An 18,001-nucleotide genomic window follows, 5' to 3' on the forward strand; every position below is an offset into this window, starting at 1 on the left:
TGTGGTGGAAGATGCCTAATAATCTCAACACTTGGGAGGCTGAGGCAAGAGGATCATAAATTCAAAGCCAGCCTGGACTACATAGTGAGACCTTGTCTCAAAAAAGTCCAGGTCACCAGGTGTAGTGGTGCACCCCTATAATCCCAGCACTGGGAGGCTGAGGCAGGAGAATCGCCTTGAGTTTGAGGCCAGCCAGCCTGGACTCCGTAGTGGGTTCAAGGCCAGACTAAACTGCATAGCGACTTATCTCAAAAAAAAAAAAAATGTTCAGATATGGTTGCACACACCTGTAATCCCAGCACTCTGTCTCAAAACATAAAAAAAGGGACTAGGGATGTAGCTCAGTGTGAAGGTCCTGAGTTCCATCCCCAGTATCAGAGGGGGGATAAAACATTTAAAAATTACCTTTTCTTATAATATATTTTAACCAAATATAGAATAAGGTGGGTGAAAAAACAAAAATAGCTGCAGGCTATGTCATACTTCTTATCATCTTCCAGAGTTTCAAGGTCTGTAAAATTTGACTGTAGGGTGGGGATGTAGCTCAGTTGTAGAGTGCTTGCCTAGCCTGCATAAGGCCATGGTTTCAATTATTAGCACTCTAAAAATAAAAATAAAATAAAATTTGACTCTATCCTACCTAATCAGTGTTACTGCCCACTAAGCTATAGCTTAAAAGAATTTAAATAACACTGCAATAGATTATAAACATTTCTCTGAGAAATGTGTGTGTGCGACAGGCAGGGGTGAGGGAGTGGGAGATTGACAGACTGAGACCTAAAGCTAAATTATGTGGAGCCAAAGTGCTGTGGTAACACAAAGCCACTGAAACATAGAAGGAGAAGCAAAGCATTAAGAAGGCAGGTAAGAAGAGTAGAAGAAAGAAGACAGATCGAGACCAACACAGAGATGTTAGGATAATGACAAACCATATGTGTGAGTTTTTACTATGGGGCCAGGTATTTTGTGCTATGTACTTTACATGGATTATGCACAATTATCAGTAACTATCCAGTTGCTCTCAGAAGGAACTGGTCTTTTTGCCAATAAGTCTTTGTACTTGAGCTAGGTTGAGATGGTTTCTGTTTACTGCAATCAAAAGTGCTTAAGACAATCACCAAAGAGAAGGAATCAGATATTTTCCTCTTTTGATCTTCAGGTATTTAGCACGGTTGCTCTTTCAATTCAAAGTAAGTTAGAGAGAAGGGAGGGAGATGGGAGCCAATCTGCTAATGTTTCTTTTTTTAAGCCTAAACTATAATGGTTCATTTTTTTTCTAAAATATACTGGTAATACTTGATGGAAGCTACTTCTCACTCAATATGACAAAATTTAAAAAGCATAACATCAAAAAGACAACTGCTCAAAATAAGAGAAAACTAAAATTTGGATATTAAGAAGAAAATATTCACTTTTTGTAGTACTTCATTTATTCAATATGCTAATTTTATGTATTCATAAAATTGTTTCAATTATTTTCTTTTTTGGGGGTACCGGGGATCGAACTCAGGTCCTCACGCTTGCTCAGCAAGCGGAGAAAGCAGAGCTAAATCCCCAGCCTTTTTCAATTATTTTAAAGCATTAACTTCTTTCTAGACTATTGCTTCCCCTCTAAAGATCACTGGATTGTTTTAAATTTAAAGCCCACATAACATAGCTTTCTTCAAGTTCAAGAAATCTGAAAACTTCTGAAAGAAGCTTCACATGTGATTAGTTTCCATTTGCTGTACCATTAGTATATTACTCTGGAAAATAATAACGATGAACAAAAAATTCTAGTTCAGAACGTCAGTGATTTAGAAATTTTTAAGTATTAGTTTTAACTAGAAAATGTTACAATTAATCACCTGGCAATGAAGAAAATAATTATTCTATATTTGAAGAAAGGACATAATGAATGACATGAGCTTCAGCATTTGTTCCAGAATTTTTTACTTTATCAGCTCAGGTCAAATTTTCACTGATTTTGGTCAAAAGCTACCCTAACAGTTAGGTGGGGGAAAAAAAGAAATGATTAGCTTTAAAATAAATAAATAAATAACCAACCGACCAAAAAATTTAATGAATTATCACAACTGATTTGTAATTTAGATGTCTCTCAGGAAATTCAAGTATTTATGTTAGATTTTAAAAAATAAAACAACCCCAAGCAAAATGCAAACTACATATAGTAGGTACTAATGAATGTTTAAAGATTAAAATGACAATGTTTCTTGCCAGGAAATAAAAGCAAAATCGTTTAATGTGTTTAGTCCTATTATGTCCATTGTTCTAAAAATATGCTTGTATGGCACATACTCAAAAATGGGTCAGTTACAGAAACAATGGAGTCCCATTCTAGGATGAACAAAATTAATTTTAAGTACACCAGGGCAGAAATTTCCTGCACAAAGATCTCAGATGTGTTCACAAAGTTCAAGGAATACAGCCCACAAAGAGAGGGACATTAGAGAACCTGAGTAGGATAATTAGTTTCTTTACAGTCAGTATAGTAGCAAGAGGGAACACAGGAAAGACGAAAGTGCAGCTGTGTTTCAGGCCAAAGAAAGAGCCTTTAAACTTCCCACCACACAGGTCAAGTTCCCAGTGTGCTGTACATTCCTATCCCTTCCTATGCCTCTCTTCTTCATCAGCCATGGAGTTCTGGGTATATCAGAATATAAGAAATAAACAGAGCATTTGTTAATCCCCAGATATGAGGCTTTGCTGGTCTGCCTCACATGATCACACCATTGTATAGCATATTATCAACACTTTACTAATAAATCCTTGTAAACTGCTATTGACCTAACCTGCAACCCTGATGAACCCTCAACCCCCAAAAGCCCCAGAAAACAAAAATTTTCCCAAGCAAGGGTGATTCTATTTATTTAAAAATACATTGTAAGAAAAAAAAAATACATTGTAAGTTCCATTACTTCTTTTATTCAACCCAGGTGAAAAGGATCAGTTTCCAAACATGGATATATCTACTAACCTTCCAGACCATAAGAATGCAATCAATATAGTCCTAAATTAATGTGTATATCTAAGGCACACCTCTGAGTGCTGAGCATTAAGTAACTGTTCAAAAAAAATAATGTAAACAGGGCTAGGGAATGCTAGAAGAAAGCCTTGTAAATATCCAGGCACTGAGGAGTGGAATCTCTGTGTCTGGAGACCCACTCACTCCGTCTTACCTATCAACTCTCTGGGCTGAGCTGGCCTGCTGGATCCATTGCACGGAATGTTCTGATAGGGGGCAGACGCGGCGGTGTTCACCCAGGACTCTGGGGATGAGAAGCTGAAAGGTGGAGGGTTGCCATGGTCCTGCAGCTCCTTACACTGAGCCAGGCTGTCTTGAGGAGTGCTTGCTTCTTCAGAACAAGGCTGCACTGAGCTAGATGAGATTCTTCTTTGGTACAAGGGCCGACCGGGTCCTCTGGGCTCATACTACACACACATACAAAAAAAGAGTGTTTCACAAATCAGTGGGCCTTGCTCTGTAATAATCGCATGATCTTAAGTAGAAATGCTAAAGAATATCCTCTTCTGTGACTGTGTGACACGGCCCCCTGACCCCAAAGCAGCCTGAACTTTGGACACGGGGTCAAGAGACTTGGGTTTAAAACTTAGCTCTGTCCTTTACTACACAGTCCTATGACAGCACATGCCTGACTTCTGATTCTATTTTCTTGCCTATAAACTAGTTGTCTTCAGTTCTAAAATTCTATTGACATTTTAGTCTAATAGTAAGAATATGAAAGAAGTACATATGCTCAAAGTAAATAGGTAAAGTACAATCACAAGGCAAAATTACCGACATCTTAAATAGAGGCACCCATCCTAGACTTATTTTGAAGACTTTCAGAACTTCCCAGTGTATTTTTCCTTAGACCCAATGGCAAGATATGATTCCTCATGTCCAACATAAGCACTCCTGACTGAACTTCATGGTATTTATTTTAGTCAATCAACTGACACAGAATACTTACTACTTTCTTCAAAATTATCCTCTACGTGTTTGAAAACTGATTACTTTGTATTTTCTCCTCACTCAACTTCTAAATTTGTACAATCCAAACTCTTTAAACCTTGAAGATAAGAGCTATTTGCTGAGCACTTCAGAACTTTTTTATTGTCATCTAAGCACTGTCCACTTTGTTCTTGCCTGGCTCTTTTGATTGGCACTTGGTGTCAGTTCTAATGGCAAGGCAAAGTAGAGAAGTGGTGTGGTATCAGCCTCCATCTAGACCCACCCAAGCAGGACTAGATTCTGACTCTGTCTTGTACCAGCAGCATTACCCTGGGCAACTGAACTAACCTCCTGTGAATTTCATCTATAAAATGATTTATCCCCAGTACCCACCTCTGTTGAAGAATTAAATGGGTTATGTATGCACAGCATTCAGATTAATTCTCAGTACATAATCGTTTTACTGTAGCATAAAGATTCCATGCTTGATCTTAAACGACAGAATGAGATTGGCTGTTTATTGTTCCCTTTTCTTTTCCCCCAATAATAATAAATTTGCTATCCTGGTTGTGGTCAATTACGATTCTGAGGAATCTTTCACCATTGTTGTTAGTAATAACTGGAAATCAGAAACTGGAGGTTAGATTAAAAAGGAGAGCTGGGGATTTAGCTCAGTGGTTTCATCACCTGCCTTGCAAACACAAGGTCTTGAGAGTTCAATCCCCAGTACCACTAAAAGAAAAAAAAAAAAAAAAAAAGGAGAGAGAGCCATGCCTAGGCACAGTAGTAGCAGGATGTCGTTTGGAAATATAAAGAGCATGGGCAAACATTGTCAGGCTGGGGAAAATTCTGGGGGAAATTGTGGGTGTAAGCATTGACAGCTTAAGTCTAAAAGCCAATGGAACCCTAGGAGATATATCAGAGAGGGGGTCAGGCCTTGGGCAGAGAGACAGGGAAGGGTGAGAGGAAAGCGATTCTCTCACAGTACACAGTGAGCACCAGCTCATGTCAGCATTTGTCAAATGTGGATGAGGAAGGTGTGGGATAACACTGCCATCTAGTAAGTTCCCTTTCTTAAATGCTTTTATTTGGGCCGAGGATTTAGCTCAGTGGTTTCACTGCCTGCTGCACAAGCGCAAGGACCCTAGTTCGATTCCCAGTACAAAAAAAAAAAAATGCTTTTATTGCTCTTCTGACTTTAGGTATAACATCTAAATTCATCTTTCATTTTATTCTTCTTTAAAGGAAATTTTTATAATGGTTAAAATCATTCTGAGTTTGGTTCTTGCTTTAAATATGTTAACCACCCTAATTGTCAACTATGAATATCATCAGCGCATTTGAGATTTCATTATCTATGTCATTAAATTGAGTAGAACAGCCAACCTTCCTAAACTGCTTTATGTTCTCCATGCCTAAACAACTGTGGAACAATTGATCAGAATGGCTTGTGCAGTGGTTTGTGATGAAGACAGTTCTTAAAATAAAAAGGAAGTGTTTGTTTTATTACCATGAGGAGAGTTTAGCCTTGTGACAATCTGCAGGGGTCACACATCCTCAAGTTTTTACATGTGAACACTAAAGTACAAAATGTCAGTTCTGGCCTGAGAAAGAATAGGGTATAACATTTTCCTGGAGACACAGATCACAAAATATACTCATATGAATTTCAGTAACTTTATAGGCCACTTTTCTTTAAATAATGGACATACATAAACAAGCAGTATAAACAATGAATAGACATATGAACCACAAGGCTTAAATGAGGAAAACTAAAACTAAGAAGGAAACACAAGGCTGATGTAAGAGGATATCATATTCTATTACAACTTTGCAGAAATGTACATTATTTGTATCTTCCAAATTGAAACCCCCCAAACCACTCAGTGATATGCAGCGCAGGATCTTAGGAAGTACTATATAACATTATCTATAATAGTTCAAAGCACCTACTTACAGAGATGAATGATTGATCCTTTATATCAGAAAAAACAAACTTGAAAGTTTTAAAATGTTTTTTAAATTAGAGAAAAATAATGATAATATATGTAAGACAAGTCTACTAGTATATCTATTTTACATAACATAAAGGAAGGAAAACATGTAAAAGTGAATTGCTACACTAGAATCTGTCCTCAAGAGTAAGGTAGTACAGAGAAATTTCGATGACAAATAAATGGTTTATATACCAAATAAATTACATTCGCAGATTTGTAGTTTTTAGCATCTAGATCCTGCACAAGTTTTTGGGTTTTTGTTTGTTTGTTTGTTTTTTGGTACCGGGGATTGAACTCGGGTCCTTGCACTTGCGCAGCAGGCAGCGAAACCACTGAGCTAAATCCCCGGCCCCCTGCCCAAGTTTTATAAGATTTACACTTCACCACTTCATCTTTCTTTGAACTATTACACGTAATACTGGCATTTATATTTTTGCCAGTATATAGAAATGTGACTGATATATAATATATAATACATAATAATATATAACATATAATATGATATATAATATATAATATGTAATATATAATAATAAATATGTAATATATATATTTTTTGGAGACAGGGTCTCACTATGGAGCCCAGGCTCGCCTCGAACTAGCCTCAACTGGCCACAACTGGCCTCGATCCATCCTCCTGCCTCAGCCTCTGCAGTGCTGGGATTATAGGTGTGTGCCACCACACCCAGCAGTGTGACTGATTTTTGTGTTGACCTATCTCATGACTTTGTTAAACTCACATTAGTTATGAGATTTTAGGTTTTTTTGAGAGATTCTCTGGATGTTTTTCTATATGACATTCATGCCAATGAACAGAGACAGTTTTATTTCTTTCTTTCCACTTTCAATAGACCTTTATTTCCTTGCCTTATTAGGCTAATATATCCAATACAATGCTGAATAGAAGTGTTAAAAACAGACATGTTAGGGCCGGGGATTTAGCTCAGTGGTTTCGCTGCCTGCTGGGCAAGTGCAAGGACCTGAGTTCGATCCCCGGTACCAAAAAAACCAAAACAACAAACAGACATGTTGCTTCTCCTTCCCCAGCTTCTCCTTTTTCTTTTTTAACAGAGTAAAGCTATGTTGCCCAGGCTGGCCTTGAACTCCTGGTCTCCAGAGATCCTCCTGCCTTAGCCTCCCAAGTAGCTTTAACTACATGTGCATGTCACCGGACCTGGGTTGTCCTGCCTTCTTTCTCATCTTAGCTTTCAGTCTCTCATCATTAAATACAATGGCAGCTACAGGATTTTTATAGATGCCTCTGAATAAGTTGAGAAAGTTCCCGTCTATTTCTAGTTTGCCTAAAGTTTTTTTATTATAAGATGTTGTATTTTGTCCAAATATATGTGTTTGGGGGAGTTGGTGCTTTTTCGGGGGTATCTATTAACATGATTATGTGATTTGTTCTCCCTTTCGACTGTTAGTACCCTGGATTATGCTGATTAATTTTCAAATACTGTACTGGCCTTGCACTCCAGGATAAACATTACATAGTCATGATATATTTTTCTTTTTATACCTGGTTAAATTCAATTTGCTAATGCTTTGTTGAGGATATTTACACTGATTGATGTTCACAGAAATTAGTCTGTACTCTGTACTATCTCTGATTTTGGTATCAGAGTAATGCTGGTTGTATATAATAAACTGAGAAGTTTTCCCTTCTCTTTTCTGGACATGATTGTAAAAATTGGACTTTCTTCTTTACATATTTGAAGAAATTCAGTATTCTAACCATGTAGGCCTGAGGATTTTTTTTTTTTGGAAGTTTCTTAATTACAAATCCAATTTCTTTAACAGTTATATGGCCAATCACATGCAATTTACTTCACTGTAAGTTTCTGTAGTATGTGGCATTCCAGAAAGCGGTCCAACTCACCTATGACACTGACTTACAGGTACTGAGCCATTTGTACTGCTTCCTTATTATTATCCTTTCAGTGTCTACTGGATCTGCAATAATATTCCCTCCTCTTCATTTCTGATAGCGATTGTTGTCTTCTTTTTTTCTTTGTCACTCTTGTTAAAGATTTACCAATTTTATTGACCTTTGGCTGTCACTACTGTTTTTTCTGTTTTCAACTGTATTCAATTCTGTTCTCATCTTTATCATTCCTTGCGTTTATTTTGCTCTTTTTAAAAATTTTTTCTTAGGGTAGAAGCTTAGATTATTGATCTGAGATCTAACTTCTTTTCTAATATAAACATTTATTGCTAAACAATTTCGTCTGGCACTGTTAGCTGTATCACACAAATTCAGACATATTGTGTTTTAACTTTTATTCAAAATAGTTCTGTTTTAATGCACAAGATGCTATTTATAGGCACTGTACACAGGGGTCTTGAAAAACATAAATCAGAACATGATTCTTTTTTTTTTGGTACTGGGGATTGAACTCAGGACCTTGTGCTTGTGAGGCAGGTGCGGTGCCACTGACCTAAATCTCCGGACTCAGAACATGATTCTTAAAAGTATTAGTACCCAGCTGGATATGGTGGTATCTGCCTGTAATCCCAGCTACTTACAAGGCTGAGGCAGAAGGATTGTAAGCTTGTGGCCGGCCAGGACAATCTTGTTGGGGGAAAAAAGGCTAGGGTTATAGCTCAGTGGTGGAGCATCCTAGGTTCAATTTCCAGTAACACCGCCCCCCCCCCACACTAGTGACTAATGATGGAACAAAAAGTATACTGGCTACAATAAACTGAAAACTCAAATACATAAGGATACCTGATTCACAATGATGTTCAAAGTGAAAAAGGATGGGGGAACAGCTTATCAATAGTCATCTTTAAGACTTGCTAAAGTGCTACTTTATTACTCTGAAAACAGAATAATAAAGAGCACGAGTTAAGCATATATTGTCTTTTCTACACAGACTATAGTTTAGGTAATAATCAAATATTCAATGAGGGCAAAATGGTCCTTTATAGAAGAAAAATACAGAATAAATTGAAAACAAATAAAGAATTATTTTATTATCTCTAATCAAACAACAGACCTGAGCAACAACCATCAAGAGCTCCTGACATTGGAAAGGATGTTTGAAATGCTTAAAATCAATGGATCAGACTAGTATCATCTGACATCAGTGATCAAATTAACATCACTGAAGTGGGAAAACCAGATATTGTGTATACCTTTCTCTATATGCATATAATATCACAGATATCTTCCCATTCCCTGAAAGGTCTATTATATAGCACTGTACTAAGAAGCTTTCTTTTTCTTAATTTACTTAAATGAAATGGCTCTATTTCATCTTGTTATGGTTTAAATCTAGAATGTCCCCCAAAGCCTGTGTTCAGAGGTGGGACTTTTTGGAAGGGGACTGTAGTCATCAGTGCCAAATTTGCTTAGGAAGAAGGACCTGGCTGAAAGAGGTGGTTCCCTGGGGGTATGACCTTAACAGTGTATCTCCCTCCCTGGTTCCTCCCTGCTCTTTCGCTGCATCCTGGCAACCATGATGTGAGCAGCCTTCCTCTGCTAGACCCTTCCACCATACCCTTCCTGTCTTGGAGCCAGCCAACCATGGAAAGAACTCACCGAAACTGTGAGACAAAATAAACCTTTCTTTAATTTGTAGGTGCTGGGTGTTTTGCTCCAGTAACAAGAATGTGACTAACACATTTTCCCAAGATTTAAAGAAATTTGACTATAGACACTCTCAGGATCAACTTCTTTGTTTAGTTTCCCATTAGATTTTCCTCTTATAGTTAATGTTCTACAGTTTGGTACAGAGGTACAGACTGACCTAGAAAGAAAGAAACCAGGATGGAAGGAGGGAAAGAATATTACTATAAGTTTAAAAACAATCCATATTAACAAAACAGATGGTGTGTGATGGGTAAGCAATAGTTTGCCACAACAGTATCTATAGGTTAATGTAATATACAATACTCTATTAAAAAGCATTTGAGGGCCGGGGATTTAGCTCAGTGGTTCCACTGCCTGCCTTGCAAGTGCCAAGGTCCCGAGTTTGATCCCCGGTACCAAAAAAAAAAAAAGCATTTGAAAATCATAAAACAATATTTTTTAAAAGCATGATTCTGAGTTAATGGTGGAGGTTGGTCCAAGACTCTACTAAAATAATAATAAATGAAAACAGAAGATATATAAACAATCAAGACCATGAGATTGGCCACTGAGAGAGGTTACATCTCTGGAATATATGGAAATTCAATGGAGAAAAGTATCTGTGGAAGAAGAATGGAGTGATTGCTACTGCTGAAGAAGGGACTCAATCTACCCTGCAGATTTTCACAGGAGCCTGGAAACATCAGCGTCAATGGAAGATGAAAGGAGGGTAAAGGGTCAAAATTGGAGATTAACAGGAAACAGCTGGTCTCACATTACATTCTTCCCCACAACTTTAGCAGGACATAGCCAGCTAGGAACTTACAATACAGAAAAAGAGGGAAGAGACAGACAAACAAAATGTGAGGAAAGTGAAAGGCTACAGAGGGATTCAAGCATCAAGTTGTCTTTAAATGAAGCTTTTTGGTGACATGGATAATCAAAAGCTATCAGACTTTAAAGGTGGGTCTCTAGCATATAGTCAGAGACAAATAGGTAAAAAGGGAGGCCCAGAGAGAAATAATAATGATGTTCAAATATTATTTTCAATATTATTTCAAATAGTTTTTACTAGAAATCTAAAATAAAATAAACAATAACAAATATTTTAATTGATGTTTTCAGAAAAGGCACTGTATTCATAAGACAGAAGCAAGACATTATGAAAAATGAAAACTTTGAGAATAAAGAACTTTTGAAAATTTAAAATTTTAGGGTACAAATATAAAATACAATAGAAGGACTTATAGATAAATCAAGGAACTCTTTCCGAAAGCAGAGAAATGTATAAGGATTTCAAAATATAGCAGGAAAAAAAAACATGAAAAATCCAAGGGGTCCAACATCTTATCAAAAAAAGTTCAGAAAGTGAGAAAGAGAAAAGAGATCATAGGAAATAATCAAGGGCATAATACAAGACAACTTCACATAGTGAAAGGGTATGAGTCTTTCTCTACAGCAATGCTGTCCAAATATCTTTCTATGGTGATGGAGATGCTGTCCATCTCTGTACTGTTCAATAAGGCAACATCTGGCCACAGACGGTTATGGGGAAACAGAAATGCACCTAGTGGGAGGGAGGAATCCAATTTTAAATCTTATTTCCAATCACATCCTGTAGGTTTTACCTACAAAGTAAATCCTGAATTTGCTTCTCATCAGTTCCACTGCTAGACCACAGCCCAAGGTATCATTATCTACTGTCTAGATAACTGATATTTTTTTCTTTCTTCCTTTCTTTCTTTCTCTCTCTCTCTATCTGGTTTTTCTGAGATAGGGTCTCACTATGTAGCTCAGGCTGGGCTCGAAATCATTATGTATCCCAAGCTGGACTCAAACTCACAGCAATCCTCCTGCCTCAGCCTCTGAAGTGCTGGGATTACAGGGGTATACTACCATGCCAAAGTAATTTTTATAGTAGCCTGCATTATCTTAATTTTTACAACAACTTTAATTCTGTACTAAGTTGATAAAATTTAGGCATCATAATACAAGCAAAACTTTATCTTAATTTCTAAAATCATAGCACATTATTACTATATTTTATTGTTTTCTAACCTCTTTTTTTTTTTTTGGTACCAGGGATGGAACTCGGGACCTTGTGCTTTCGAGGCAGACGCAAGAACCACTGAGCTAAATCCCCGCCCCCCTTTACTGTTTTTCTTATAAGAAATGTATACTGAAATGAATGTGACTTTAGAGCAAGTGCATTAAAATCAATTTAGATCTAAATAAAGAAAAGTACCATGTGAAACATCTCACAAGCAAAAGCACTTATAATTTGCAAACAGTATTTTCCTATCAGGCAATATTATTTTCTTGTATCCAAACCAAAGCTAACAGAGGAGATACTAGAAAGAAGGCAATCAGGAGGTATTTGTCAGATTCACTGCTGTGACATTTTGAACTACCTTTAATCTACCTGGTTCTTATTTACTTTTCTTGAATATGAAACAGTCAAATTATCGTTACAGAGCAAGATAACTGCTACAATGAGAAAATGCCAGTTTGGGTAGGAAATAAAATAGTTCACAGTGAATACTCTCAACTCATAACTATGTGCATTTTTTCTGAAGGGTCATAATTACCATAATTAAAAACATTTTCCAGCTTTTGAAAAAACGTAGTATCAGAGACTTTCTGCTTTATTCCTAAAGAATACTGAGAAATAAATTACTTATGTTTAATTTCCTGATATTGAGATCTCAAAATTAATCATTTGAGCTGTCAAACATTTCCAGCTAGAACTGGACACATTTCAAAATCAAGAACCCCATAATGAATCTTCTCCCCACCACCTACCACCACTACCATCCCCTATCAGGAAAATTTTATGCAGCAAAAGATGTATTCTTTGTTCCCAAGGACATTTGCTTTTTTTCCCCCAACACTGAGTTCTGTGACTGTAACCATTACTTCTAGTCTGAGAACCCTACTTTTCACGTCAATCTATGAAGAGCAGTGTGATCTTCTAAAGCCGGAAGTCCTGGCTGCATAGTGATTAATAACTGCTCAACGTGTGAGTCCTTTAACATCTTTGTGCCTGTTTCCTTTTAAAAACATGAAATCGAAATAATTAAACTTTAATTCGATCCACAGTTCCAAGATTTATTTTTTTATTTTTTGGTACTGGGGATCAAACTCAGGACCTTGTGCTTCCAGGTAGGCGCAGCACCACTGAGCTACATTCCCAGCCCCCAAGACTTATTTAATTTAATTTATTTATTTATTTGTTTGTTTGGTACCGGGGATCGAACTTGGGACCTTGCACTTGCGGGGCAGGCAGTGGAACCACTGAGCTAAATCCCCGGCCCAAGACTTATTTTAAAGTCTTCAATAAATCAAAGTTTTCATCAGTGAGACTATATTTTAACTTTTTATTATTAAATACACAAACATAATCTACCATCAATTTTAATAACCATCAACAATTTGTTGGGCTGGGGATTTAGCTCAGTGGTGCCGCTGCCTGCCTCGCAGCACATGGTCCTGAGTTCAATCCCCAGAACCAAAAAAACCCCAAAAAACAAAAAATCAATTTGTTGTACTTGCTAAAAAAAAAATCCAAGTGTAATGACTAATCTGAGCTTATTTAAATCATTTAAATTTAAAAACCTATAGGACATGCTAACTGACTGAAATAAAATGCATTCTGAGCGACAAGCTTAAAATTTCAGGTAACTCTCTCCAAGAGGGAAATTTCTATGTATTTTACATTGAAGGACAAGGGCACCCAAACAAAATTCTAGAAAAAGATCTCTAGACCGCAAAAGGAAAACATCTCCATCAACACTTCAGTCCTGTGAGCCTACAGATTGTTAAAATACGTAAGTCATATTTTTCTATCTTTTTAAATTTCTTCACCTTTTTTTGTTCCCTGTTGCTTTTGTCTAGTTCTCCATGGTTTCCAGATTAGTTCTTCTACATACATGTCCTACAAGTCAGATTGTTCCTTGACTTTGATTAGGGCAACCCTATCAGTGAGTGACACTAAGGTTTCATTTTAGTCTACAGAGCTTAATTTCATTAACAGTGCCTAAAGCTATTTCAGAGGTTCTTCTAGAGTCAGCAATAACTTCATATGTCTCCATGTTTATAAAAATTCTTCATGCTGAACTGTGCAATCATTATATAACTAAACATGATTATTACTTTCAAATTCCACTATTTCTTTCTAAATATATAAATGTAACTCTAACATTTTAAAAGCTATTTAATACATGAAATCTAATTACTAAATTTATATAAAAATTTGTTAAAAATAATTGTAAGTTTAAGTAAAAATTTCTAATTTACTTAACACTCTTAAAACATATCTGTAATGTCTGAGGTTAGCAAGCCATTTCACATGTACATGTATAAATAAATAACTAGGGGAAAGGTCAGTATATTAATTAGGGTGCTATTTATAATTCTGCTAAATACTCTAGTGGAAATTCCAAATCACATTAACTATGGTGCCAGAAACTTTAATTAAAATACAATACCTCATTTAGATGAAATTAAAGCATGAATAAAAGTCTAATTTATTGATCACAGTCTGTTATATCCATTAGATGGTTTATTAGAAATCATACACTAATGATCTCTCCGAGAATACAGCCAATATTTCTGTTTACATAATACAAGTCATGAGTGATCAGCATTTGCTTCTACTGTGAGAAGAGGCAGAATTTATCAGTAATCAGCCAAGACTATAATCTTCAAGCTAAGCTATATTTGTACAATGCCTTGCTCCATATTAGGGAACTTAAGGAAACAGGCATGATTAGGGAATAGTTGTGAAACAAAAAATATCAATTAACTTAAAAAACATAGTTGTCTGAAGGGAAAAATGAAAATGAATAGTTCAAAAGCCAACACCTAAAATAAGAAATATTTGAAAACAGATACATCACAGAAGCATTGTACTTTCTAATATGGGGTAAGTAAATTCTAATTTACTGAAAGCTGATCAAAATGAGTGACTTACAGGCATTCCCCCCCCCCAATACTAGGGATGGAACCCAGGACTCTGTGCACGTTAGGTAAGCACTGTATCCCTGAGCCACATCCTCATCCTGCATTTCATTTTTCTTATAAGGTCACTACAATAGTATCGCTCCTATAATACAAAACTAAACAGTTTCATAAACCAATTCTGACTGGTACAGTGATGTATTTAAAACAGAATTTCCCATTTATTCCTTTTAATCAAACTATTTCACAGTGAAGCCTATCTTAGATGGCAAACTTTGTACCAGTAAAAATACCACTGATTCTGTGTTAAAGAGAAGTTTTTTGTTTTTTGGGGTTTTTTTTTTGTTACCGGGGATTGAACTTGTCCTTGCGCTTGCAAGGAAGGTTCCGGAACCACTGAGCTAAATCCCCAGCCCTAAAGAGAAGTTTTTTTGTTTTTGTTTGTTTGTTTGTTTGGTAACGAGGATCGAACTCAGGTCCTTGTGGTTGCAAGGCAGGTGGCAGAACCACTGAGCTAAATCCCTGGTCCCAAGAGAAGTTTTTTAACCTGACAAAACTATATGAACTGAAGAATGTGGATTTATCTCTTAAGAGAAAATGACTGGACAGTGTAATAGAAAAAAGTTGTTTATAACAAAACACAAAAACAAGAAAAAGTATCACCCTAAGAGTATCAGAAATATGTAAGACTTAAATGAAGATGCCACAGAATCTTCAGACATTTTAAAAAATAAGGTTGAAAAACTGAAGACTGTACCATTTCCTAAATGAGAAATTTAAAGTATGTAAAAGAATTTCTCTCAATTTAAACTAAATATTTAATGCAATTCAAATAAAAACCTAAGGGTTTACAGAGATGAAGAAAGGAGAAGAGGTCACAAAGATATTCTAAACTTTTCTAGTAGAAAAACCATAGAAAAACCCTCTTCACCCATCCAAACCGCATACAGAAAATGGAAGGAAAAAAAGTAATAAGGGAGACTTCACACTATTACTTGGTTTGTAGCGTTAGTGAGAATACCACAAAGCCTCAAAATTTAAAACAGTATAATTCTGGTACTGAAACATAAAGATAGATGAAGAAAATGAATATAAAGGCTAGACATCAATCTCAGTATAATATATAGAGAAGAATGGTATCTTACCCAGAGGTTAGATTATAAAGTTATCCTGAGAAGTGAAAACTCTCATTCAGATAGAAATTACCCTTGAAATATCCTTACTCATGATAAAATGACTAGAAATTGAACCTTGAAGCTCAGATGCTAAGAATTAATTTCTATTGTTTCTCTGTCCATTTGATCTTTCACTACCCCCACCAACAACTAGCTGAAATGCAAGCATGATAGGGCTGGGGATTTAGCTCAGTGGTTGCACCGCCTGCCTCACAAGTTCAAGGACCCGAGTTCAAACCTGGTACCAAAAAAACCAAAACAAAACAAAGCATGATATAGTGCTATTCTACGGAATTTAGTATTTGATTAAAAAGTTATTTGCATTGGGCTGGGGATTTAGCTCAATGGTGCTGCCACCTGCCTTGCAAGTGCAAGGGCCTGAGTTCGATCCTCAGCACCAAAAAACAAAAGTTATTTGTATTTACTGATCATGTCATAATTTAACCTATTTTTTGGTTTTTTTGGTACCGGAGATCGAACTCGGGACCTTGCACTTGTGAGGCAGGCGCCGGAACCACTGAGCTAAATCCCCGGCCCACATGTCATAATTTAATAAAGGTATGAAGATAACTAGTTAAATATTTAGAGAAAAATTAAATTATAATCCTAAACTTAAAACTAGCATTTGAAATAAAATTGAAGTAATTTATTAATCTATTGCCAATAAAGACTGGTCTGGATCCTGGCTCAGAAAAGGAAAGTAGCTGAGAACTATGGATTTCACTGCGCTTGAGGTAAGAGAGAAAACCCTGTGGAGTCATGCCTTAATTATCTAAATGAGAATGCTCTAAAAGGCAAATATATCATAGAGTAAGACCAGGATCCTATTCAGCTGGCTTACCTTAGTGAAAAGAAAGATTTGATACGATGGACACTAGGCTTGGTGATGGACAAAAAATTATTTCATGTTTCCAAAAGTAATCTTGGTCCATTCATCGAGTATATCTATAAGTGCTTAGGAAGGGCTAAATGTTATGATAGCTACCTTGTACAGTGAAACTGAATAATTTCTCTAATGTCTACATTTTCCCTGCTGACCACATATTTCATTTGTCAAAAGAAAATAAAAATTACTGTAAAAAGAAAAAAATAGTGAAACAAAATATGAAAAACATTTCCATTCAAGTTAATTGTTAAGCTAATATCTAGTTGTTTTTTCACTCTGCATGAGAATAATCTACCAAAGTTTCTGGCAATAAAAGAATTCACAGTAGAAAGGGAAAAAGACATTTTTCTGTATTGTTAATGTTCAAGAAATTATTCTCAAAGGTTGAAAATAAATAGCGAGAACATAAACCATTCATTCTCTGAGATGATTCATGCAAAATCATTGTGAACACACAAAAGTTATCCTAATATACTGAAAATGTCAAAATCTGCAATGTGGTAAAAATATTTTCCTCATCAAAGAATGTTTTCAGTATGCATGTTAGTCATCACTTGTGAATCTCTTGGATCAAAATAAAGGTGACCAAATGTTTTTGTAAAGTAAAAGACATCACTGACAATTGCAGGTGCTAATTTATACACTCACAGCTACACAAAAATATCAAATACTGAGTGTCAAGGTACACAGAACTTAAATTCCAAAAATAACCATTTAAAAAGATCAATAGTTAAACAAGATTACTCAGTATCAAGAACAAAACTTTACAAAACCTTATAAAAATCCTGACATACAGTTACCCCCACATATTATGAGCTCAACTGCCAGGTTAAGTCAAGAAATCATGACTGGTATCAAAAATGGCTTTCCAAAAAAGCAATGAAAAAAACAGAAATGGCATCATAAACAAGGTTTTGGAACTCTAGGACACTAAAAGCTTGCAGCAACTAAAGAAACGAGCAAAAGAACAAAACAAAACAGGGAATTTCATAAGCATAGTGAATGCTAGACAGTAGAGCATCCTGTCCCTGTTCTCCAGCTCTGTAGTACCCTTGATATAAGAACCTGCACGGGTCCCTGAATAAGTCTCATTTGACCTATCTGGTAGCCCTCTGGAATGCTGGACGAAAAGATCTGCTTCCTCTTGTCTAACTCTGAACTCAACTGGTACTAACAGATAAGAGCTGGACAAAAAAATCAAAATAACCAAAAAGCTTGGAAGCAAAGACCAGGGAATGAGATCCTTTAGGGAATAAGAACTTTGAAAAGCTCTGACACATTCCTGGGAATTTAGAAGATCACACGGATGCAGTACCCATGCTCAGAAAAGACCTGAAAGTGCCCTAAGCTCTTACCTGGGGCTGATCTTGAGGCTTGTGAAAGCAGGAAGTGAAGGCAGAGTGTTGAAGGTGTGCCCAAACCCACACACAAATACCTTTGCAAAAACAGAGATGT

The 18,001-nt window shown here is 36.3% G+C and overlaps 1 protein-coding gene across 10 annotated transcripts in view; it reads right to left on the reverse strand.

The window, feature by feature from the left end:
• The window catches only part of Helz (helicase with zinc finger), a 156,565-nt gene that overhangs the window by 8,248 nt on the left and 130,316 nt on the right, over window positions 1-18,001 (reverse strand). For all 10 annotated transcript variants that reach the window (XM_087208592.1, XM_087208594.1, XM_087208588.1 and 7 more), the window contains one exon: window positions 3,180-3,432. In XM_087208592.1, coding sequence (XP_087064718.1) covers window positions 3,180-3,432 — 253 coding nt within the window. The remainder of the gene's footprint in view (window positions 1-3,179; window positions 3,433-18,001) is intronic.

Source organism: Heterocephalus glaber, unplaced genomic scaffold (genome assembly GCF_053883595.1).
Source record: "Heterocephalus glaber isolate CG9 unplaced genomic scaffold, H.glaber_assembly_v1.0 deba00000937, whole genome shotgun sequence".
NCBI lineage: Eukaryota > Metazoa > Chordata > Mammalia > Rodentia > Bathyergidae > Heterocephalus > Heterocephalus glaber.